The sequence below is a fragment of the Etheostoma cragini genome, chromosome 18, assembly GCF_013103735.1.
Source record: "Etheostoma cragini isolate CJK2018 chromosome 18, CSU_Ecrag_1.0, whole genome shotgun sequence".
Lineage (NCBI taxonomy): Eukaryota > Metazoa > Chordata > Actinopteri > Perciformes > Percidae > Etheostoma > Etheostoma cragini.
Window position 1 is genome coordinate 9271957 of NC_048424.1, and position 24007 is coordinate 9295963.

Consider the following 24007-nt stretch of genomic DNA (forward strand, 5'->3'; position numbering starts at 1 on the left):
ATGAAGTTGAATGTATTGATGCCTCTCCACTGTATGGGTTCAGAAATGTTCAATAAAAAATAAGTATAAAAAAAAAAAAATAAGACAAGCACTTAAAGCAAAAAGAAGTGAAGCAGACTGAAACAATGCAGAGTCCAGACTCTGTTGCAACACATCACATTTTATGACACCACATTTTAAAAAGCAGAGACTGACTCCATGTGGTTGGCCATTAAAACTGCACAAACTGTAGCTAGTGCAACTGAAGAATGACAACAGATGTGAGGATGTAGCGCATTAAAAGCCTTTTCATTTATAAAGCCATGGCTTTAGAGGTGCTTGTCAAGCAAATGATACTCGAAACACAAAAATAACATATTCAGAACAAACAAAATGTCAATCTGAACAAAAAAAAGGACTTAGTTAAACTTTTCTTTTTTTTAAATAACCAAAGTAAAACTTTTTTTTGAAAAAGGTAAAATATATATATATATATAAACAACACCACACCTGTCTCTGTAGATTTTTGGAGCTCCAATGTCCCTTGAGAGCTACCATTCCACTTCTTTCAATCAGGCACTGCAAGGACAGCCCTAGGGGTCCTTCTCCTCCAATAAGCAACACAGCTTTCCCTTCCAAAGCAGAATCTGCAGAAGTATCACATGCAACATAAAGCCATGCAGTTAAATATTCATGATACATATAAAAATGTTGACCATCTGGACATGGATGGAAATTAGTTAGCACACCATTTAAAAAAGTAGGTGTTAAAAACCTTTGGGCAACACTTTGTCATAATTACAGAGAGGGTATGCTGATATGTGGCCTATTTTCAAATCTAATGCCGGTGCATTTTATATTTTGGAATTTACCACCCCATATACAACTGCAACCACACCCAAATTCTTTACTCAAAATAACAGTGACCTATGTACATGTGAACTTTGACCCCCTACCCTCTGAACCTCGGTGTAGGTTAAATTGGTCATGAACAAAATACTTAGTATAGTGAGTCAGCCTTTTTTTATGTGTCTTGTGTTTTTTCCAAGTAAGTATCTTAGCTTAATGTTCACACTGACATTGTGACATTTGCATTTCACTTCAATCTGCACTTTTGAAGTGCAAAATGCAAAGTGATTTTGCAAAAGACTCCTCACACACAATTGCGCCAATTCTTATGCTATCTATACCATATGCTGATTTTGATGAGGTTTTTAAGCACATGGTGTGTTCATTCTGAAGAAAGTACAAATTCCTTAAAAACTGGGCTTGCTTTGTTGAATTCTCAAATATTGAAATCGACAAAGGTTTCTCAAAGCTGCTGTTTGCTTGACATTCATTAACAGTATTCTGTTCTGCAACATCTAGTAACGTTCAAAGTATAGAATTAGTAAACAGGACTGTTGTCATGCCATGTCAAAAAAGCACACCGGTATTAAATACATCTAATTTAGACATTTCTCCAGCATGAATGTACTACCGACACAGCTGTATCTAATAAAATTAGTGATGAGTAATATCTGGTGAGCCACAATACTGATTGTCAGTGCTTTCTACAACTGTAGCTTGCCGTAATCAAACTCTCCCTCTATAATTTAACCAGCTACAACTGGGTTTTGCATGGGTTGACGTCTCTAAAAAAATTTAATAAAAAGGCCCGTTAAAAAGGAAATGTAAGTGTCATTACAGCTACATATACCAGAGTGTATACCATGTTTCTCCAGCAGATCCAGCACAGCGCTGACTGTAGGGGGCACAAAGCCTTTGCTTAGGTCTCCTCGTACCAGACGGCCAATGTTCAAATCGGATATCCTGTAACAAGACAAGAAGGGACAAAAATATGACACTTTTCATTTTCAATATAAATCTAATTCATTATTCTTCTACCTGGCATTAAGTTTATTTTGTCAAGTGCTATGAATGACAGTATCAAGTATCTTTAGAAAATGTTTGGCCTGTACTGCACACTCACACACACACACACACACACACTATCTCTTAGTTTTTCATAGGACAACCTCAACTATTTTTTTTAAATGAACTTGCTATACAACACGTGTCCATGGTCCAGCTCTCTTTAATTTGTGGTAATTATGAAGGGTGCCTTGCAAATGTTTTCATTCACTTGTCTGCCGAAGTCACACACTCTGCATTTAGACGTCTTAATTCTGTGCAGCCCTCTGTGATTTGGTGTACCATGTGAGTAAATGCATTTATTTAGAAACACGCACTGCAGATATCTGGCAGACTGCTGGCAGCAGATTTATAAAGAGGAACAACTAGAGATACAACCAATTGTAAATACACAGTAAAATATCTGTGTAATAACAGCATGTGCTATTTAAAAGATATATACTCTTCATTGTTATGTCTTTCTATGTGAGATTAGAAAACTCAGACGTTTTAAATGCAATGATCCTATTTGGCTAGAGCAGGTTTTTACCCGTCTACATCCTTCTCAGGTTTGATTGTGTTCAACACTCGACTGGTGATGTAGGCAGGAGGGAGGTGGAGGTAGACTCCGTGCACCCTGGGGTCTTCATTCAGCTTCAACACCTCCTCTACAATCTACACACATTTACACAAAGACCACACACAGACAAACAGAAGGTAAAGTTGCAATAGGAACAGTAGAAAATGGAACCTTTGAAACTGTTAATATCACAGTCTCTGTATATTGTCTATAGAAAACCTTAACCTAGACACCTAAAAAGGTAAATTTTCTTTGATTAATTAAGAAAAAGGTAAAGAGCGATACAGCAAACAGCAGGAATTGTAATATAAATCATCCACGGTCAGCTTATATGACAGTCAGACATCAGTCTAGCCAAAAGCAACAACTGAGAGGCAGCTTACCATACCACTCACACAATGTTGTAGAATACCATGAAATAAAAAAGGAATACAAAGAGGATCCGAAGGAGTGACTAAGGAAATTAGTCAGATTCACTTACTTCATCTTCACTGCATTCCTTTGCCAGACAAATCTGGGTGATGTTTAAGCCAATCTTTGGACATACAGACAATGACAGAGTTAACTGCTTGAACTATTGTGTAGATTTGTGAAAAAGACAAAATGGATCAAATTCAGAGGATCAGAAGGAAAGGAAAGGAATTTACCCTTTCTGCCATTTTCTTATTGATCTCCAACAAACCGTCATCTTCACCTGCCTTTGAGATAAAATAAGCACATAGACCTGACCTTACTCTAAGGTTAGAAAGTATTTAAGGCAACATTGGAAATTAAAAATCCTACATAGTTCTTCTGTTTTTGCTTAAAATACCTGTATAATGACTAGCAATGGTTGGACTGTTGGGTTTCTTCCCTGCAGAGCCAACATTGCCTCCTTGGTGCTTTGAACCACTTCCCTGTGAGAGAAAAAAAAAACTTGATAGCTTTTTCCAATAATCCATTTAGGGCTACACACAACGTTTTTTAACATTAAAATCAAACACATACATTAGGTCAAAGACATTTATTCTGTAAGATTTTGAAAAAAAATCTCTTCTCACCAGAAAAGTGGATACTATCTGTGTTTGTTGGCTAACTGGGAGGACGGGTAAACCTTTAAATGAGCTAGAGGTCCCCCCATTTATTTAATTACTTATATATTTTACCAGTGATTGACCTAAATATTTTCTTTTTTTGCAGTATCGCCAACTACATGATGTCCGTTTCCAGCCATTCAGAGCGAAAGCAAAACATGCAGAAAATCCATGTGATGTACTTCTTAAGAAATGAAATATGTCAGACTGAATGACATGTGAAGTGCATTCTTTTAAGAAGACTTTTTTTTTTAAGTCTAATGATACATTTTCCATAGAAGTGTGTTATTAAACTGTTCTGTTTTTTTAAAGAAGGGAAAGAAAATCGCAATAGTCAACACTATGGAAACCCAATACTTCTAGAATCGCCATGAATGAAAATTGCAATACAAATCGAATCTGCACCCGTGTATGCTAAAAGAATCGAATCGGTGGGAAAGCTTATCGTCCCAGCCCTAATGAAAACAAGATTTTATTTGCACTGTTATTTATGTGGATAAAATCCAAATTGTGCGAGTGCACCGATTGACCACCTTACTGCGCTTGTGGTGAAAAGTGGGAGGGGCTGATACGTTAACACATTTAACACAATGACCTACATGTTGACCAAAATGTAAACATTATCTAGCTCGAGCCCACTTCTAGCTAACTAGGATCACGCACACGGTTTGGCATCATGTGTTTGGCAACAATGGAGAAAAGTTACATCAGCTGGCGTCTCTATGTATCGAGGACACGTGCTGAACTGGCTGATATTCTTGAGTAAAACCGCCATCACTACCGGAAATACGTAGCTAAACGTTCATGTTCATCACTCGATTGTGTTTTATTTTCAGTTAAATGTAATACAAATATGACAATAAGTAAGTCGTGTGCGGCCACAGACACACTTACCTCAAAGAACCGTCGTAGTCAAAGCCATCATTCTTTTGAGAGCGTTTCCCAAAGCTGACGGATAATTTTGGGATGGTACCGCCGCTGCTAGTAGCCTTTGCTGTCCGGACGATCAACCGGGTGTTGGGAGGACCAACCGGTAGGCATCTCCGTGTCAAGCCGCTAACCCTGCTTCCTGGACAGGCTGGATGTATCCGAAGGCTGCCACAAGCACTACGGACTAAAGACAACTTCATGGCTCACTACAAACTAACTAACTAACTTCACGTTATTTTTATGTTTTATAATTGTACCGAATACGGGTTTCTTCTCGTTTTGTCCTTACGGTGGTTAGCGAGGGATTCAACCTCCAGAAGGAACAAAAAGAAAGTTGAGGTGGCAAGTCAACACAGGGTCCTGATGGAGGTGTACTCTTCAGGGGCAGTCGGAAATGTGAAGACATCGGCATACACGAACAACGCACAAATGTGACGCTTTATTATAGCAAGCTGTAAGACTTTTGGGGCGCAAACATTTGGAAATGTTGGTTGGTGACCTTGTTAAAGGACTGCATGGAAATATAGCCAACATTTTGGGCGTAAGGTGTATTTTGTTACTAACCAACGCACGCTGGAAAAGTTACATAGAATTTCCGAGGTGTACTTGAATGCAGCATCCCCAGAAGAAAAGACTTGCTTGAGGTCACGCGGGTTCACGTGCTATGTTAACACCATATATATATTGATGATTGATTAATATTAACGGTCTATGGTTGACACAGAAAGATGGGAGGATGTCAGTTCAGGCCAAGAAGGTTCACAAACTTTGGACTGTACGTTCAATCCCTGAAAAGGGGAGGAATTGAAGAAAGAGAGAAAACAATAGAAACCAATAAACCCAGTCATATCATTGCCCCAATGATGCCAGCTATAGGCTACACCAAATAATAACCTATGGGTATTATCTTAAACCATACAGACTACATTTGAATATAGCAATACAACAAGTTGACACATGAATGAAGAGAGGCGCATTAAATGGAGTAAAATTAAGTATAAGCTCAACACAGGCGAACACTGCAGACACTCAATTGACCATCAGCAGCCGAAATAAAAAGGAGCAAGAATTAGCCAAGAGATGAATAACCATACAATTATATAAGTATGTGAATGAATGTACTTACAGTTAAATGGATGGACACCACATTCAAAAAACAAAGGCAACAAATCATTCACATAGAAATCAATAGAATGTGACTAACCAGGCACCCTCTATTAATGACTTTACTTTACTTACTGCCATCCTTTTAGGCCCCACTGTATATTCATGCTCATATAATGTACTGTATTGCTTACTGATTTTGCAGTGGATACAAGGCTAATATACAACTTCCTGCTGCAAGTATGAACCATCATTTGAAAAGGTGCCTCTCTGTCTGGGCCTTGACTTGCCACCTACAACCATTTTGATAAATTATGGAAAATACAGATTTATGTTAACAACTGAGCAAATGTCAGTTAATTTCAAATCTGCCTTAATTGTGCAATGGGGCAGGTACAAACCTCCTTGGTCTGCGCGCGCGCGCGTGTGTGTGTGTGTGTGTGTGTGTGTGTGTGTGTGTGTGTGTCTGAGAGATTTGGGCGTGGATGGGAACATTTTAACTAATTCACATGGGCTTGGCTGTATGCTCTATGCCCATCAGGACCGTCTGCTTACTCACAAAGAAATCCTTCCGCAGTGGCTGCAGTTGATGAGACAAGGATGGTCCTTAACAGGTGTCGACTTGCCAGAGTCATACACCTTTAGAGATTCCCGTCAAAACCACCTGTCATTTACATTTATTCAGCTAGCTTCAAGTGAACCTTGGCACTCACTACGCTTTATGCACATCAGCTGCACGACATCTTGTCCTATCTAAAAAACGACACTCCAGTGATGCAGCGTCACTGCGAGGGCCAAACCGACCGGACTTCATTCCTGAAATCAGAAGAGTTGCGTGGCGTGGCGCAATCGAACAAACAGTTGACTACCTGTCTGGCTCCAGAGATAGCTGCATTACGCATATAGGGCCCTAAAGTTCTTCCTGCTCACAGCCGGAGCAGTCGACTTCATTACTGTAGAATGTCGCTGTGGCACAATGGTCACCTTACATTGAAGAACAACGGTTGATATCTGTGGACATCAGAATTCAACAGGTAAGAAGCTTTCCTTAGATCTTCTAATCCTGCATGCAATTGAGAGAGTTGATTTTTGGCCGAGATTGTAGGAAATTATTAACCTATTAATATAGGACCGTGTTATCCGGTGTGTGTTGGGGTCTATCATAAAATGTTCCTGGGATTTATGTGGCAATACAAACTCAGTAATATCCATTTAATTAGTGAGGAAACAGATCAAAATCTCATTTATAAGAGACCTGATTATGCTCTATCTGAAAAACAACAAACATTTGTATCTTCTTCTAAAATAAATGCACATAGGGCAGATTTTATATAGTTTACCATTTGTAACTCTGACATTTACCATATAAAGTCTTAATTGTTTGTACCCACAATATAGCCTTGCCATTTACTTTGCTATTTTAACCATAAGACTAAGCAGTTTAAGATCATGTGAATAAGTAACTATTAAAGCAGTATTTCTGGAGCATTGTAATAGTCTACAATAAATAATATTGTTCCTATGGAAAGGGTTACTGATTTATGGAAACTTTTGCACTAGTTGCCTTTTGAAATGCCCTCTAATGATGTCACCAGCCTCCTCATTTCACATTGGATATGTGTATATATTTTTAGTTTTAGGTATTTCTATTTTTAATAGCTCAAACTCAAGGTCCAAGATGTTCCTGTATCTGCTTAGTCTGATGCTCCAGTTACATTCATACTCTAAATAAATTTCTAGAAAAAGATGTCAGACACATCACAAGTTACAAGAACTAGTTTGGTGAGGAGCAACACCTTTGACTATTCTCTGGAGAACCAGTTAAGCCAGTGCTGGGTGGGTGACAACTAAAGGAAGAAGGAAAATACTTTTAAACATGCATGCCAGCTTAAATGAGACACCGGTTGTGTTTAAACTGGCAAATGTTTTCTGTTTGAATGTAATCTGTGTTCTTTTTTTACATGTTGAGCCATCAATGGTGAAAAAAGTTCAGTTCCATGTGCTGTGTATCCTAAGATTTGTTATTTGCCCTTTCAGTTCATCCAGCGATCCTAACTAAGTCATCTTTACCAATGTGTGTTATAAGAGGAAAGAGAACCAGACAGAGGAAATCATCTTGACATCGGTAACCTTGACTTGTTCTCAAGACCAACCATGAGGGACAGACTGAGCCACCTGCAGGAAGTGTCCACCGGCCATGTGGAGCAGATGGAGTATGCCGACTCCACTGGCTCCGACACCTTCAGCAACGTTGACCTGGAGATGGAGTTGCCCCATGAGGCAGTGGTGTTTGAGGACAACAGCCCTGCTCTGGAGGATGTTTTTTCCAAGTCCCAGGATATCCACAGAGAGATCCAGCTCATCCGTGTTGAGATTAAAAGGCTTCGTGAGCAGAATTCTCGCATGGTCCAGGGTGTCACCACCATGAGCACTATCAAAAGGGACTCCAACGCTATTGGTGCTGATATAAAAGCACGGGCTGAGGGTGTGCTGGCACGCCTGCGGGACATGGACGCCGAAGCCCACAAGCTAGAAGAAGAATATGGCTCCAATTCTGCCATCACACGTATTGCCAGAACCCAATATGCTTGCCTCAGCAATGGTTTCCGCGATACCATGTTTGACTATAACGAGGCTGAGATGAGCCATCGGGAGAACTGTAAGGCCCAAATCCAGAGGCAAATGGAGATAGTGGGACGTGAGGTGACAGGAGAGGAGGTGGAGGAGATGATTGAGAAAGGTCAGTGGAACATCTTTAATGACAACATAATGGCTGAAGGTAAAACGGCTCGATCAGCTCTGTCGCAGATTGAGAAACGTCACCAGGAGTTGATTGATCTGGAGACCCGTATCAATGGCATCCATGAGATTTTCCTGGATATTGCCCTGCTGGTGGAGGAGCAAGGCCCCATGCTGACCACCATCCAAACCAACGTTCAGAAAACCGATGAAGGCATAAAGGAGGCCCTTTTCAAACTTGGCAAAGCCAAACGTCACGACAAGAACAACCCTTTTAAAAAGATGTTCTGCAGCTGTTTCCCATGTGTGGACTAATGACTGTACAGTACAGAGATTAGCAGCGGGATGGCAAAATATGCAGTTGCTGTCTCCAGACAGGGACATTTAAAACTGCTATTGTTCGTATTGTCACAAAGTCTTTATCAACATGGTCTATGGAGCTATAGATAATAATAATACAATTTCCAGGATGTAAATCAAAGAAGTTAAAACTTTTTTTGTCTAGATGAGAGACAAAAATGCTTGAGTAAAATATTTTACAATGATGTCTGTTATATTTGTGTGAAAGATTTTAAACTGGGATCTCAAATCTGAATTAATTCCCCCATGACTCAGGTGTACTGCAGAACTGAAGCATATGGTATTAATTGGCATTCATGTTGTGTCATTGAAAAAAAAATGTAATGTGCAATTTTTAGGCATGCTGCTTGACACGATGCTTCCGGATGCAGTAACCAGCACTAATAGTGAAGCCCGAAGAAGCATTATGATATGCAAGTTGTTCTCATATTTACCATCTCTTTTGAAGACACCAGTAACTGAAAAGTGATGGGAGTTTAAATAGGATTTATTAACAGTCTTACTGTTAGGCAGGGATCACCCAAATTATGTTTTGTGATGTACCCTAATCTGTTATTTTCACTGCTATTTTATTGAATAATTGGCTGATAATACCTTTCTTCTGTGGTGTCATGTATGTTACATAAACAGTTATATTAAAATCGGAGTGAGTCTGTCTTCATTTTTGTTTGATCATAAAATTTACATGGTATGAACATAAAGACCTGCTGAGATGTAGTGTTTAGAATACATTAACATATATTCTTAATTTAAGTTTTCAATCACTCAGACACAAGGGGCACTTCGACTTGCTTTTACTATAAGCAGCAATGCTACATAAATACAGTTTTCTAAACCAACAGGTACAATATCTGCAGAAGCAAAGAACCACCTACTTTTTGTCAATTTAGGGATTTTCTTTAGTAGATCTTGGTTTCTTTCATACATTGTTTGCCGCCCTGCTATCCAGTAGCAGTGATGACTTGTTTAAAATGTGAATTAAATGTTTGTAATGGGCCAATAGGGGTCGAGGTCTTTTTTCGCTCTGAAGTAAATGTATATAATTGGAAATAGTCTGGCCAATCCAGGGCTTTCTAAAGTCTTCAGGAAGCAGCCAAAAATGCATCTTTCTTTAAGGAGTGTTGCAGGGGTTGGAAAGGCCCATCATATGTCTGTCAGCTGAAAGGGGTGGCAGTTACACACACGCTAAAAACAAAGCAGACTTCCTTCAACAGAACACAATCTGCCTCGGACCAAATAAATCAGTGTGAGACACAGTGGAGGGATTTACTTGCTTTCTGATTTGGTGGGAGCCAGTCATAAGAGGTAATACACTTTGAATTGATAGTGAATTGATAGTTGAATTCTATTTTCCAATGGAGTATGTTTAACAGAAGCACCTGGCAACAAGTGGATAATTGGACTTAATTAGTGCAGAAAGATGGGACTGATTCAATGGCCATCAAGAAGAAGACTTTTTTTTTTTCTTCATACATTGTGATAGCTTCTAAAGCAGTTTAAGGATTCTGTTCCACAAATATTATATAAGGAGATGGATATTCTGTGTATGGACTGAGACTGAAAGAAAGAATGCGTGGCAGAGATTTAGGCAAGCACCACCATTTTTTAAAGTTTTGTGCAGCATGTGGTTGACAAAGTGATTGTGCTGAAGAACTTCTTAAACACAATTTTCTCCACTAACTCTACTTTCAAAGGTAATGTCTTTTTTTTTTTGGAATAATATGTCTTTCTTGTTCCTGGTTGGCCTGGTTTGAAAGAAAATGCTTTAAGCTGTGACTGCAATCATTGTTGTTCACCTACTGCAGATTAGCAGTGGGGCCAGTCTGTGTTGCAGGAGTTGTATAATAATGACATGTTAGCTTTGGCTGGGTGATGTAGTATCCCAGAGTAAACTACCCATGAACTTGTACATGCTGTCATCACAGAACTCACTGTGTATTGGTGTGTATCTGTTTTTTATTTTTTATAGGGAACCCTATATTTCTTCTTTTTGGAAAAACATTAATTTCTCATTCATCATTTTACATAGTATTAGTATTACTGCAAGTAGATTCACATAGTATTGTACACAAAAAAAAGTGCAGTACATTAGGTGACCATTTTAAATTCTGGTTCTTCCAACGGTTTACTTTTTAACATAAGCTTATTTACAATGGAACATGGGAAGCTTTACCTTTTTAGATGAAAAATTAATAAGAGTCTGTTTTTAGATGCAATGAACAATATACATCACGTTGTGATAATACAAATTATTCTATTAAGTCAGCTAAAGTCTGAACTTGGAAGTGTAATGTACTAAATAAACGTTTTGGAACTTGAAGGGAAAATTACCTTTTTATAATATATTTGGCAAACACTGCATTTCATCACTATGAAGAGGGTTCTACCACAAAAAGGGACCTGCATCCGACCTTGTAGAACATGTGATACTAATTTTGCATTATAAATTGTATCTATTTGAATGTCTTAAAAACATGGAATTGCTTCAACTCTACATCAGACCAAAAGCTAGACTAGAGACGAGCACAATAACCAATACATTGCTTTGCATTGGTCTCTCAGGCAGAATGCGGGACATGCTGGAGAGGCTTCAGACCATTAGGAAGGAGCAGGAGGACTGCGAGCCAGAGTTTTATAGAGCAGAGTATGATGTAGACAAGGACACTTTGCCCCAACAGGCATTGTTGTATGAGGACTCCTCACCTATTGACAACATCCTGAGGGAGGCCCACTCCATACGCAAGGACATCTCCTTGCTCCACTTAAAGGTGGAGCGTCTGAGCATGCATAACGAACGCTTTGGCACCTCTGTGCGGCGTCTCACCCTACTCAAAAAGGACTCTGACTCCATCGCCAGGGGGATCCAGCAACATGGGGAGGCTCTGCACATCCGTCTTCAGGCCCTGGGTAAAGAGAGCAGCGGGTTAGAGGTAAAAGAAGGTCCCAACTCTGCTGTTAGTCGCATTGCCCGAACTCAGTATGACACACTGATCCGTGCCTTCCATGCTGCCATGAGTGACTATAATGAGGCGGAGGAGATGCAGAGAAATGCATGTCGGAGGAGGATCCAGAGACAGGCCTCCATAATGGGTACCGACATCACCGATGTCCAGCTGGATGTTATGGTGGACAAAGGTGGTGAGGGATGGGCTGAGCTGTCCCAGAGCCTGCAGACACAAGGTGCACGCTCGTCCCCCTGGGCGATGTGTGAGATCAAGGGCAGACACAAGGAGCTGGTGGAGCTGGAGCTCAGGCTGAAGGAGGTCCATGAACTGTTCCTGCACATGGCCTTGATGGTGGAGGAGCACGGATGCATGCTTGATAACATTGAGTCTAATGTGCGGGGCACTCAAGACTGTGTTGACAAAATCAACGTTGACATCAAAAAGGCCCTACAGTACAAGAGGAAGAATCCTTTTCAGCAATGTTGTCCCTGTCTACCCTGTTGGAGACACAACCAATCATTTTAGGGCTTACTTTGACTTTATGCAACTTTATGTAGGATTTGAAAAATTAAATTTTGACAAGTGTAAAAACCGTTGTGGACAGCTTCAAATTTCAAATTTCATGCAATGTGTTGAACTCACAGTAAATGGCACCTTTACAAGCACCCTCGTGAGCAGAAAGTGTAAGAGGAACAACTTTGCCCTGAAGAGTGTAGCGCACTGAATTTCTCCATTGATATAAGCATTTACTGTGAATTAAACACAATACACACCAGTTCTTTTTAGCTGTCCAAAACGATAACGGCACAAGGTTTGGAGTCTAAAATTTAATCTACAGTAAAATATAATTTTGTTAGTTGGATAAAAAATAATCCAATTGTGGATGTGTGCAAGAGACATGTTTACAGTTGAATGTGCAATATTCAATTTTTTTGTTGCTAGGGGTAAAACCTATGATGTAAACATGGACTTTTGTTGACATCATGAAGTCGTGTGGGATCATGGGAGTTGTCTTCTATCTTATATAATAAAGTACATCATCAATATGAATATGTGAATTTTTTACTTTCAGGATAAGCTTACAATGTCAGTCGCAGTACAGGAATTACTGACTCGGCCGCATAATATCTTCCCACGATTACTAAGTGTGTCATTCAGAGTGTCCTACTTTTTAATCCAAAAGCATGTGTTGATGATAATGATTATTTGATTAGTTTTTTATAACACAGTTGTGCTTTTGATTAAGTTTGTTTGAGATGATTCTTTTATAACCAGAACAATGTGCATGTTACTGTAGTTTTGATATAGCATTCATCCCAGATGAAAAGGCAAACACAAATTATGGTTTTACACACACCATTAATTGTTGTGATAGACTGCATTTAGGTGTCTTACTTGTTTTCCACTGAAAATATTCAATATGAAATGCCTTCAGTTAAGTAGTTTACTTAACAGTCGAAATGAGTTGTGCTTTGGAGTATCAGTGAGATGCTTAATAGTATATAAAACAAGTTGCCATTGCATAATTGCAGAGCTTTTTTTTATTTATGTAATCTCAGACTTTTTGCCTTGGCTGTGGAACTGGTTTTCGAGGGACCAGGTCTTGAATTGCTGAAAGAATTCACTGGCTTCGTCAAAAAGTTCTTGGTTTGTGTTCCAAGCCACCTTTGGCTTCAAGTCCACAGGAGGATATGACGGCCTTTTTACCAAAGGCTTCTCCCTGCGCCTCCTGGGGGGCAACTGATGGGTGACATAATCAGATCTGTAGCTGGTGACGTTTTCAAAAGGTTGTGGTTGTTGCATCTTTGGGACTGGTTTAGAGTTAGCTGCAACTTGAACAGAAGTTTTCCGGGAGCTGCACTTGTTTGCTTTCAATGCTCGGAAATCATCTGAGAACAGGAGACAGCGACAGTGGATTTGAAACAGGAAGTGTATATTTGTTATTATTTCTGCGATGTACGACTATACAAACTATCAAATTGTGTACTTTGGTGAACTGATGGGTTGTCCTCCAACTGGGATGCCATTTGGTTTGCGACGACGTGTGTAGGAATGTGTAGAGGGTTGCTGCTTCGATGGCCCACGGGCTGTGGGGCCTTTGGGATCCTTTTTTGGACCAAATAGTATGATCTGAAACACACGTCAATGATGTGAGATTTTTTTGCTTTAGAACTTCTTCGTTTCAAAACACTTCCGACATCGAAAATTCTCCCGATGCTCTGTAAATAATGTGCTTCCCTAAATCCTGTACAAAACAAAAAGATATCTGTTAGTTATGTGATCTTCAACACATCTGAGGGATTATTTTGCGTCCTGCCCTGTCCAATACCAACTTTCACCACCAAATCTAGGGCAGCCTGAAAATGTGGCACCCAGGTGGGTAGAGAGCCTGCTGCACTGCATCCTGGACTATTTAGTGCCTCTCACTAGAGAGGTAAGACAAACACTTAAGATCATACCTCACATCTGCACTTGTCCCTTTCAGTGCATGGTAAGGGCCTTTCTGTGATGGGGCTGAGACAATAGCCTTGTAGCAGAGCGGGGAAAGGAACTTCTCCTGGTACTCTGTGGTCATGGAGGCCTTTTTCTGGCCTGTCTGACAGCCAGAGTGCTTCCTAGGCATGAAGGGAAGGCCAGTTTACAGCTTCAACAATGGTGCTTTAATTAACTCACATCAGACATATAATGGCATTAAGACAAGGTATAAAAGAAACAAGTCAAAAAAGCTCAAATTGAACAAAACCCTCACAGATATTGACAGAAAGCATTTAAAATGTTGCTTTTAAGCAGATCTAATTTCAGAATCTGCACAAAACCCCTACAGGAGTAAGCCCAGCCACACATTTTGGTAAGCATATCCCTAAAAAGTTTAGATAATTCCACTGACTAAACTACTGATAAAAAATGCGTATGTCTATTGATCAAGCAGCTTGAATAAAATTCAAAATAATGATTAATTCAGTTTAGGAGATAATATTCAGAAATTTACCATTATACTAATCACCATACTGTCATGTGTGTATATACAGTATATATATATATGAACTTTGGAGATTTATTAAGGGAGAATTTGTAGTAGTTATAATATTTATATATTATATATTTATTTACAGCGGCCTGTTTCAAAAATCATGTTTTCAAAAATTGCTGTATTTTTTTGTGAAGGACAGTTTGAAAATGCAATGGAACAAGTTTTTTGTCAATTAAGTAAAAAAGTGCTCAATGGAGTTAGGTTTTTTCAATAAATTCGAAGAATTACATTTTTTGCTCAATTGAGCCTACATAGTGGTGAAAGTTGCAAAGTGCTAGCACTAAAGACTAATCTTAAACTTTAGAAGGTTGCTGTAGGACTATTAGCCCATAAATCCAGTTGAGGAATTTTACCATAGGACTGGAACTATGTTTGATGTTTCATGCTAGGGAAGGCAGACCTTCTGATAGGAAGAAGAACATGAGTAATCACAATTATATCCGCAAATTCGAGAGGACAATAGCCTATTTAAAGAGAAATAGAAAGGGAAAATAAAAAAAAGAAGAAATACAAGCAGCTACAGTTAACTTAACAATTTTGTGTTTTCTTCATGAATGCCCAGCTAAAATAATGTCTCCATAAATTTAGCATTATAAATAGATCACCTCACCTCATATATGTGGCTTGTCGATAGCCGTTTTGCCGCGTATCTTGCAGCCTCATGGTTTTGAGGGGAATCGCTCGTCAGGCGGTGTGGATGGGCAATGTGTTAAACGCATAAACGCATGGATTGAACGAGAGTAGCACGCAGCAGCCGAAAGCTGCTAAAAATAAACACCAGCGCATTACTCTGATGCACAGCTGGTTGCTAAGGACGTTGCTTGTGATGATGCGCTTTTTGGCGCGTAATGAGGATTCCAACCCCCATGCAGTAGAGTAGTCGGTCACCCTGTGCGAGATTATGTTAATTCCACAGACTTTTTTCATATTCTGAATATGCAAAGTGCAGTTGGATCATACATTTTTCAACGATTACACACTACGGGGAGTAAAGATACATTCTGACCTCGTGAAGTGGTTCCAGGTGTTTAGGGCTTGGAACAAGATGAACGGCATAATGCACTTTAATCAACGCTGGAATGGCACCTGAAAGAATGTCATATCAATCCAGCTATTATACGTGTGTGTAACAAATAGCTATAGGATTTCATGGTTAATAGGCATGTGAAAACTCGAGTCCTTTAGTATTTTCAGTCTATCCTCTGCCTTCATACTAAAAGAAGTGCACATGCACTCTCAACTCGTAACATGTTGACGCTTGATCAGGTCCCCTGGCGTCGCTGCTTTGGTTTAGCGTCATATTTCAACGTGCAAGATAGTCAAATTGATTCCAATCGCCCTTAAAGACGATAACAATTATTTCAAATTACACAAACAAATATACGAATGGAATAGTCATCTATACCTACATGCAGACTAACACATTCTATTTTTATTCGTTAAAAAAACTGTTGCCTTTTAAATAGTTTTGAATATCGTGTTTTGTTCATCTTATTGTTCTAAATCATAGCGCGCTAAATGGTGTATAGTAACGGGAACGTTAGCGAGATTGTGCCGCTCCGTCTAGCATGTTTATTTTCGGTTATTTTACTTTTTCTCCAGAATACGTCGATAATTATATTTGATGTACAAGTAAGTTTCCCCATAGACAGTAATTACCACATCAGCTAAGCCCACATCAGCCAAGGCCATAGGACTAATTACCCACAATAACTTCATATATCTGCTGGAGTAAGGATGGGGAAATAATAAGTGAACTTTACCAGATGAGTGCACATTCTGCGGAGCTGTATCAATGCAATTAACATTCTCTGACGCCCAGTGTGCCCACCTCCTCGGTCGCAAAAAAATCTACATGGCTCGCAAGGATGACAAAATATTCCCCTGTCTCTGGACTGTTGCTCGCGGTCATTTAAGCCTGATCAATGAGTTGACCATACTGTGTTTGCACGTCTGCCTAGATTGGATATGCACATTCAGTCAAACTGACACCTTTATGAGATTACTATAATTTTAGTGTCCTTTTTTGTTTGTTAAATGGGGTGTTATGAAAGGCGCTTTAAATAAAATGTGTTGTTATTATAAATGGTGACGTGATGACAAACCTCAAAGATTTTCACTTGCCCTGAACGCAGCACAGGTGACGTATGTGGGCGGAGCTTGATCAAAGCACGGTGACGTACTGAATGTGCCCGCGTCAAATCACCAGTGCCTTTTCTGATTTTCTTCGAGTAGCTAGCTAGTTGGTGAAGCACACAAGCCCAAGTTATGCTAAAAAATATCTCTTTGACGCGCCTCTCTGTAACGTTAGCTGTTTATAGTTGTCAACAAGCGTGACATTTGCAAGTTCGCCCGAGTCTGCCACTCCACAAGTTAACGTTAACTGCTAGCTGCTAACACGTTATAGCGACATAGTTCTACTCATGAGTAATTGTTGATGTGGTACTACTTAACAATGGTGTGTATTACCATCCCAGTAGTCAATTAAAGATCAAACACGAAACACATTCCATCACAAACCTCTGTCGTCGGTGATGTCGAGATTTTGAAGAGGAAAGAAAGCAGAATGCGGTGTGTGTACCAGGATGGCCGAGTGGTTAAGGCGTTGGACTTAAGATCCAATGGACATATGTCCGCGTGGGTTCGAACCCCACTCCTGGTATAAACTTTTAGCGTTGTTTATGTCAACATCAGGAAATGACCTAGAATAACCACATGGAACGTCTCCGAAAAGACGAGCTTGAGATGCGTCATAAGCAGTACATGCCAATTAACTCATCCAGAGGACAGGAATGTAGGAAACTGCAACGCGAGTTACATCGAAGACACTATATTGTAGTTCTGAGGTCATAATTGCACATATGAGAAACGTAACCCACATTAGCTTCCATAAAATGTTAACCTGATCAAAGTAAAAACAATAATAATAAAAAAAGACAGTTCCTCTGTTGTGATATTTTAAGTATTAATTCTCTACTGCGATACAATGAATGCACCTAACGGCTGAATAATCTGAGAGGTAGATAAAGGCTATTTAGTCCAATAAAAAATTGACTATTTAGATAAGTTTTACAGTACAAGCCCACCTCCTGCTTGGCTCCAACAGTCAAAGTTTGAATATATGTCGTTTTACGCTGTATTTGTTTAGTAAAATCCTCCTTTTGTGTAGGAGTAGTTCAGTTACACCTTTGGGACAGAAGAGGGCACTCTAGACCACCCTTGTAGTCTCTGGGCTGTAGTCCAACACTGGCTCATTGAAGGCCTACACACTCTAACCCCTATAATTTCACAGCTAGGGCGATGCCTTGGACTCGTGGATACCCAGTCATCCGCATCTTCCACAGGAAAAGCTTTACAGCTGTAACTCTTCTAAAGTGCTATTCAAAAGTTGTTTTGCAGTGGTCACATGCATTCAAGAAGTGTAGTTGGAAAAAATAAGCTGTTTGAAATTTCCTCTACCTATTGATATTCAAATTAGGTCTTTCGCACACATTAAAAAGTGCACACATCACTTCCGTTCCCTACACCCTGCATTGGCTCCCGGTGAGTTTTAGAATAGATTTTAAGATTTTATTGTTTGTTTTTTAAAGCTTTAAATGGTCTTGCCCCAGAGTACTTGTCTGGAATTTTAACTGTGCGGGAACACAACCGGTCATTGCGGTCTTCAAATCAGTTGGTTTTAGAAGTCCCAAGGTCCAGGTATAAACGGTGGGGTGATCAGGCTTTTGCAGTTGCAGCCCCGAGACTCTGGAACAAGTTACCTCCTGATATGCGTAGGCTACTGTTACAGATGTCACTCTTTTTAGGTCCAAACTTAAAACATATCTGTTCAGTCTGGCTTTTAATACGTAGCAGTGGTGTGACAATTTGTATTCTTTTGTTTCTTTGTAACCTTTTCTGATTTTACTGTTTTCTATGTTTACTCTTTCTGTTGTATGTTTTTACTCATTTTGTTAAGCACTTTGGATACCTGCTGGTTGTTGTAAAGTGCTATTTAAATACATTTTGATTGATTGATTTGATTGATAAATGTCAACATGTATTACATGTGTAGCAGGTCTGTGACTGACTGCAGTAGATCATTATGTGCATACAGGGCAGTTGTGTACTGGTGTGTTGATACCTTAGATTTCCTTATTTTACTCAATCTCTGTCAACATGTCAGTGAACCACCTGTGAGCATTCCCACCTGTCCCCCCTTTTCTCTCCCCATACTCACCACTAAATACATAGGCTGTCACTTGATAGGTGTTTGAGAGCACTAATTTGTAAACTTGAGCTTCTTCTTTGAGCTGTGCGAGCAAGCATCCACAAAAGAGCTCTGACAACTGAGAAGAGGGAGGGGGATGGTTATGGTCTCATAATGGACCATCAACGTCTCTGCATCCCCAAAACCTGCTTCCAATGGGCCTTAATATGTTGTTCAGTCCCTTCAGTTATTGGACAAGTTGTTGCTTTTTAGGCCAACACATTACTCAGTATAATAAAATGAAACTTGAGACAAGAGAAGGGATTATGGTTATGATAATTGCTGTTATTATTACTGTATTATGGTCATTTATATTGTAAATGCTATTTTTTTTACATTATTTTGCAATGTTACTTCCTTCTGTGTATACACTTGAAGTGGTCTGCTCTTTTTTGTTTGCATGTTATGTTTAAAGTTGCTATATAAAGTTTATTATTATTGAGTGAAATGTTTTATGAAATGTTTTATACATTCATTCTAAAATAATGGAAATTCAATTAATTTATAGCGAGGCCATTTTTTATGTTGTGAAAATGTGTGTTACAAGCCAAGCATTTATGCATGTATTATAGTTTCATCTAACATCTAGATAATTCATTATTTTTTGTACTCCAAAAACATGGCAAAGGATAAATTTAGTACGAGTTTTGAGATGAAACTAAAATACTTACAGTACATGCATATGTACAGGCAGTGTGCCCTTACAAAATGATAAATAACTTCAAAGTTTTCCACATGGGAAATATTGTATTTTTAATATATATAGTATTTACATGTCCTGTATCTGATCATATTTACTAGTTACTTTTCAGAATAATTATTTACATAAAACACATGATCAGTTATAGATTAAAGTGACTAACAGGGTAGAAAGTATGACCTGTTACAGCATTTAAATGCTGCTTATATACATATATCAGTTATGATAGTCCTATATACTAACATAGTACATTTTTGATGTTTTATTAAAATTTGAATGGTAAAAGCCTTACTCTGTTCTTAGACTAAAGTAAGAGTTTGGCTGCATAGTACTTTTACTCATATTAGATTTTTTTTTGTGCTGTAATACTGCTACTTTTACTTTGGTAAAAAACCTGAACAGTTATTTTCATCACCGCAAAAGTTCATAATTCAAGTGAGTAAAATAATCTAAATGTTATAGATATTTTATATTGCAATAAAACAAATATTTTGGAGCCAAAGGCATTGTGTAAATAGCCAATAGTAGTTCCTTTACGTGGAAAAGTTTCGAATGCCCCTATAACATTCCAGTTATTCTTCCACAGTTAAAGTTTCTTGTAAAGTTTCGTGATTCCCACTGGTTTGGTTGATGTTACGTCACGTGACGCCCACCGCGCCATGTTTCCATCTCCGCGTCATGAAAACTTTTACAGCCAGAGGGGAAAACTCCAGACCAGTGTCAAGCTACCCATAGTCAACACTGTGATTCCGGTTGAAACTTTCAAAATAAATTTAATTGCCGATTCACTTAAGGCCTACTTTTCTAAAATGATGACCAGCGTGAGTAAAGCGGGGATCAATAGCAAATGACATAATTACCGATACTGTTTCACTCATATTTCATGTCATATAAATCCTTTAAACGTCATTCATGAAATGTAAGGCCGGGGTGACAGGGCACCTGTTTATGTTGGAAACATTAATGGTAACATATCACATTAATAAGGCGATAAAGTATTTAAAAAGCACAATTATCAGTAAAGGCAACAGGAGCGACCACCATTGCCAGTTGGCATGAGTTCTTAGTGATTGCCATAGTGGGGCTAGCTTCATAAACCTTTTACTTTGAAGGACCGGTTCTAGCATTTCCGTTATGTTTAGCCAACTTTGTTGAGTTCAGCATCGATGTAAGCAGCAGGGAGAAATAGTCAAGTAAAGCAACAGGAACAAAGTTGTGGGACCTGAGTCCACCGTACCGCGGCGTTCACCCGTGAAATGTAATAACCACCTCTCTGTTTCCAAGAAACAGCCTGCCGTGTGCTTTAAAGACTACGGTAGGACGTGCTCAGCGTTGCGTTGCAAAAAGGCGTATTTGAAAGCTTTTTTTGGGGTACATTGTGGAGACTGGATGCGCTTGAAGACGGTTCTATTCAGTTAGCTTACGTTAGTTAAGAAGAGTGCCTCGTACCGCGTAGAAAATGCCTTAGACTAATTGGATTAATGTACTTACATACATACACATTTGACTTTTTTTTGTCTATCCACACTCTACTCTACTCTACACGCCTTCGACTGGTTCCGAGGGAGCACGTCTTCTGACTCCTTGGTGACAGCAGAGGTGAGTGTGTGAGTTGGATCTATGTGTCCCGGACCCACTGCTCGGACCGCAGTCGAACCTAAGAAATCACACACGAACCACGACAAGGCCACAACAAAATCCCTTTAGGTGTCCTGTATCAGTATGATTGTTTGTTTGTGTGTGGCGGTAATCTCGTTAGATTAACACACCACATGAGTACTTTAAATGGATCCGAAGAAACTGCTGTTAAAATCAACCAGTCTTGAAAGTACTAAACTACACTTCTGCCTGTTGAAGTCCAACTATTTCACATTAAACTGGTATCCCTTCACAGTCGCTTTGCCTTAGTTGTCAAAACTACTCCTTTCACAGTGAGAGGAACCGAAATTGTAAAGACACCAGCAAGATAGATGGGTCTGCCTTTTTCTTGAGTTTACAGTTGTTATTTTTGGGTCTTGCGTCATCCCCGAAGAACTGTAACTCACCAAGCCCTGCTCGAGAAAACTGCACATACACGCCTTTCATGGTAAAAGCAATATTAGGAGTGAACAAGAGTTTTTTTTTTATGAAAGCATACCCTGAATTAAAACAGAACATACCCACAAGCATTGACTTACATTTAAAAGCAGGCTATAAAAGCTGAAACAAGATGCAGGAAGATGACCTGTGAAACTGCAGCACCAGCTGACCTATAGGTCAAACTGGACATTTGGAATTATGACAGATTGTGTTAAGCGGCCTTTATGAAACTGAAAAGCTACAAATAGAAAAGACAGTAGCAATTGCAAATATTAGCACATTAGAAGACATTCAAATTTCAGTGCAATGTAATATTTAATGAATCCCCTAAGGGAAACTCTCACCACTTGCAAGAAATCACAGTTTAGGGTTAGCTGCTCTGGACAAGGGACTTTTGAACCCTGAACAATTGAATTCTATGAAAAACACAACTAGTTTGCATGATGGTAAACCTACCTCATGCAGTCATGCTGTGCCATCTTACGTAATTCTGTCAGATATCTCTGAAATCAATGTCAGGGTCTGAAATTACTAGCCAACTCGGCATAGTTGGACTATGTATTTATTGAAATCTTATGACTTCTCGAGTGCAAAAAACTTTGTTCATCAGAACTGAACATTAGAAGAAGGTTTTAGATTTGACTGTGTATGATGGTTTGTTGGAACCAACCAAAGCAAAATAAGCAAGATTGTGACCCTAAAGGCACTGACACACCAACCCGATTGTCAGCCGTCGGAGAGTCTGGCGAGGTCGGTGACTCAAGTCTGTTTGGTGTGTTCCGTGCCGTCGTCAGTTGGACCAGCTGTCTTCTTTAATTTAGGCCGATTTGACTTGTTGAATTGGAAGAGGGGCAGTCTGACTCAAGGGCCAATCTGATTGGTGGAGTGCTATCCCTTGACTAGCGAGTCAGTGAACTTATGTTAAAATAAATGTTATGTTATGTTAAAATGTGGGATGAGCATGACAAACGCCTCTCAAGATCTGATAAAAATCGCCCAAACTGACCATTGTCGATTAAGACTATTTCTCACTTAAAATGTTTTCAGAAACATGTTTCGGTGTACTATTTTTGTGAAATGTGAGATCATATTTCGAACGAGCTGCAATCATTGTCAGCTTTGAAATTCAGGAGAAGCCAGACTGACTTCACGCGTTGGTCTTTTGCGTTTTGCATTTTTTCGGGGCAATAATACACATCGGCGCCACGTACTGCACACACAGAACGTTCAATCAGGTCAGCGTGTGTACCGAGGCACTTCTTGCAGAATGATCAGTCCGATCATCCCAATCTTTTCTGCCGACGGTCGGCCGTCGGGTTGGTGTGTCAGAGCCTTCGGGTCATGGTGTGACATCAGTTTGTCTATCCCAAGCGTTGTCATGGAGGTGAAGTTTCAAACAGCTGTTAGTGTTTTAATGGCCCACGGTGTTAATCATGAAGTGCCAGAGCTTCCTGTGTGTGAGCATGTTTGAATGTTTTGTGTGTGCAGCCTTGATGCGTGTGACCGCTCAACTCTCCAGGCCTCATTTTGAGATTTTTCCCACTGCTTGAAGTCACATTAATGCAGAAAGTTCTATTCTTACTTACAGGTGCAGAAAGAGGCCTGTTGCACTGTGTGCCAGGAGGCTTGCATCTGTATCACCCACTTTCAACTGATCAAGCATTGAGTTTGTTGGCTGCCATGGCATCACAAGGTAACATAGCCGAGGGCGGTGCCAACGAAGAGTTCAACGACATCATCAAATGGAGATCTGGTATGTTTTGAGATTTAGTGTCTTGTTTGTTTGATGTTCCAAGTTGGACACACTGGTTGCAAAGTGTGTAAGCATGCGTGGATCTTTAGCAAAATAACTGGTTGTCTTATAACTACATTGAAAGACCATTTAGTTGTACGTGCATACGGGCAGTCACTGAAACGAAACACTGACAGAGCCAGAAATCCTGTTGTGCATGGTTAACCACAGTTCCCATGGAGGCAAAGGAAAAGGGACAGAGGCAAAGCAGAGCAACAAAGGCGTGGAGATAACAGGAGATGGTTGATTGTAACAAGGTGAAAGAGAGAGTCACAGGCAAGGTGATCAATGGCAGCGGAGAAAATGGAAGACAAGAATGCAGGGATAGGTTTAAAGAGCTGCAGCCTGTGATCCCTTTCTCTGCTGATCATTCCATTGGTTAATCTTTTGTTAGAGAGAGAGAGAGAGAGAGAGAGAGAGAGAAAGAATTGTTGTGCTAGCAGGAGGCATGCATAATTTGAACAAACATTCAGGATCAGCACTGTGTGTGTGTGTGTGTGTGTGTGTGTGTGTGTGTGTGTGTGTGTGTGTGTGTGTGTGTGTGTGTGTGTGT

General features: G+C 39.6%; 5 protein-coding genes and 1 non-coding gene across 10 annotated transcripts in view; 4 read left to right on the forward strand and 2 right to left on the reverse strand.

The window, feature by feature from the left end:
• mthfd1l (methylenetetrahydrofolate dehydrogenase (NADP+ dependent) 1 like) overlaps positions 1-4878 on the reverse strand; it is a 31931-nt gene extending 27053 nt beyond the window's left edge. The window contains exons 1-7 of one of the 2 annotated variants that reach the window (XM_034900103.1): positions 4420-4878; positions 3264-3348; positions 3100-3150; positions 2934-2987; positions 2423-2547; positions 1691-1791; positions 490-626 (exon numbers count right to left, since the gene is read on the reverse strand). In XM_034900103.1, coding sequence (XP_034755994.1) covers positions 490-626; positions 1691-1791; positions 2423-2547; positions 2934-2987; positions 3100-3150; positions 3264-3348; positions 4420-4655 — 789 coding nt within the window. In that variant the 5' untranslated portion in view covers positions 4656-4878. Of the gene's footprint in view, positions 1-489; positions 627-1690; positions 1792-2422; positions 2548-2933; positions 2988-3099; positions 3151-3263; positions 3349-3492; positions 3513-4419 lie in introns of those variants that run through there. The other variant, XM_034900104.1, reaches the window with a different exon arrangement.
• A 1438-nt stretch (positions 4879-6316) lies between these two features.
• Positions 6317-9315, forward strand: LOC117961442 (syntaxin-11-like). 2 transcript variants are annotated; one of them, XM_034900108.1, is made up of 3 exons: positions 6317-6593; positions 7548-7551; positions 7597-9315. In XM_034900108.1, exon 3 carries the CDS (start codon positions 7714-7716, stop codon positions 8611-8613), a length of 900 nt encoding a protein of 299 aa, XP_034755999.1. In that variant the 5' UTR covers positions 6317-6593; positions 7548-7551; positions 7597-7713; the 3' UTR covers positions 8614-9315. The 2 variants fall into 2 exon arrangements, with proteins under 2 accessions (XP_034755999.1, XP_034756000.1); XM_034900109.1 differs by lacking the exon at positions 7548-7551 and having other exon boundaries at positions 6318-6593.
• Positions 9316-9878: 563 nt separating this feature from the next.
• Positions 9879-12209, forward strand: LOC117961441 (syntaxin-11-like). Of its 3 annotated transcripts, none has more exons than XM_034900106.1 (2): positions 9879-9963; positions 11221-12209. In XM_034900106.1, the coding sequence occupies exon 2, from the start codon at positions 11226-11228 to the stop codon at positions 12126-12128; it is 903 nt and encodes a 300-aa protein (XP_034755997.1). In that variant the 5' UTR covers positions 9879-9963; positions 11221-11225; the 3' UTR covers positions 12129-12209. The 3 variants fall into 3 exon arrangements, with proteins under 3 accessions (XP_034755997.1, XP_034755998.1, XP_034755996.1); XM_034900107.1 differs by lacking the exon at positions 9879-9963 and adding an exon at positions 10099-10352; XM_034900105.1 differs by lacking the exon at positions 9879-9963 and adding an exon at positions 10099-10246.
• Positions 12210-13132: 923 nt separating this feature from the next.
• LOC117961443 lies at positions 13133-15736 on the reverse strand. Its single transcript, XM_034900111.1, has 4 exons — positions 15245-15736; positions 14063-14218; positions 13576-13733; positions 13133-13492 (listed from the first exon to the last, which is right to left on the reverse strand). The coding sequence occupies exons 1-4, from the start codon at positions 15295-15297 to the stop codon at positions 13149-13151; spliced, it is 711 nt and encodes a 236-aa protein (XP_034756002.1). The 5' UTR covers positions 15298-15736; the 3' UTR covers positions 13133-13148.
• Positions 15737-17213: 1477 nt separating this feature from the next.
• On the forward strand, positions 17214-17296 carry trnal-uaa. The gene has a single exon. It is a non-coding gene; the product is annotated as a tRNA-Leu (tRNA).
• Positions 17297-20747: 3451 nt separating this feature from the next.
• utrn (utrophin) overlaps positions 20748-24007 on the forward strand; it is a 140861-nt gene continuing 137601 nt past the window's right edge. Inside the window, exons 1-2 of the mRNA XM_034900315.1 lie at positions 20748-21182; positions 23251-23415. Coding sequence (XP_034756206.1) covers positions 23343-23415 — 73 coding nt within the window. The 5' untranslated portion in view covers positions 20748-21182; positions 23251-23342. The remainder of the gene's footprint in view (positions 21183-23250; positions 23416-24007) is intronic.

Excerpts from the sequence above, each read along its gene's own strand:
- LOC117961443 (XM_034900111.1), bottom strand. The coding sequence starts at position 15,297 with ATGAGGCTGCAAGATACGCGGCAAAACGGCTATCGACAAGCCACATAT. Across the intron at positions 14,219-15,244 it reads CGACAAGCCACATATATGAG|GAAGCACTCTGGCTGTCAGA; the intron begins GTGAGGTGATCT and ends CTTCATGCCTAG. Across the intron at positions 13,493-13,575 it reads CCAAAGTACACAATTTGATA|ATGATTTCCGAGCATTGAAA; the intron begins GTTTGTATAGTC and ends TCCTGTTCTCAG.
- LOC117961442 (XM_034900108.1), top strand. The coding sequence starts at position 7,714 with ATGAGGGACAGACTGAGCCACCTGCAGGAAGTGTCCACCGGCCATGTG.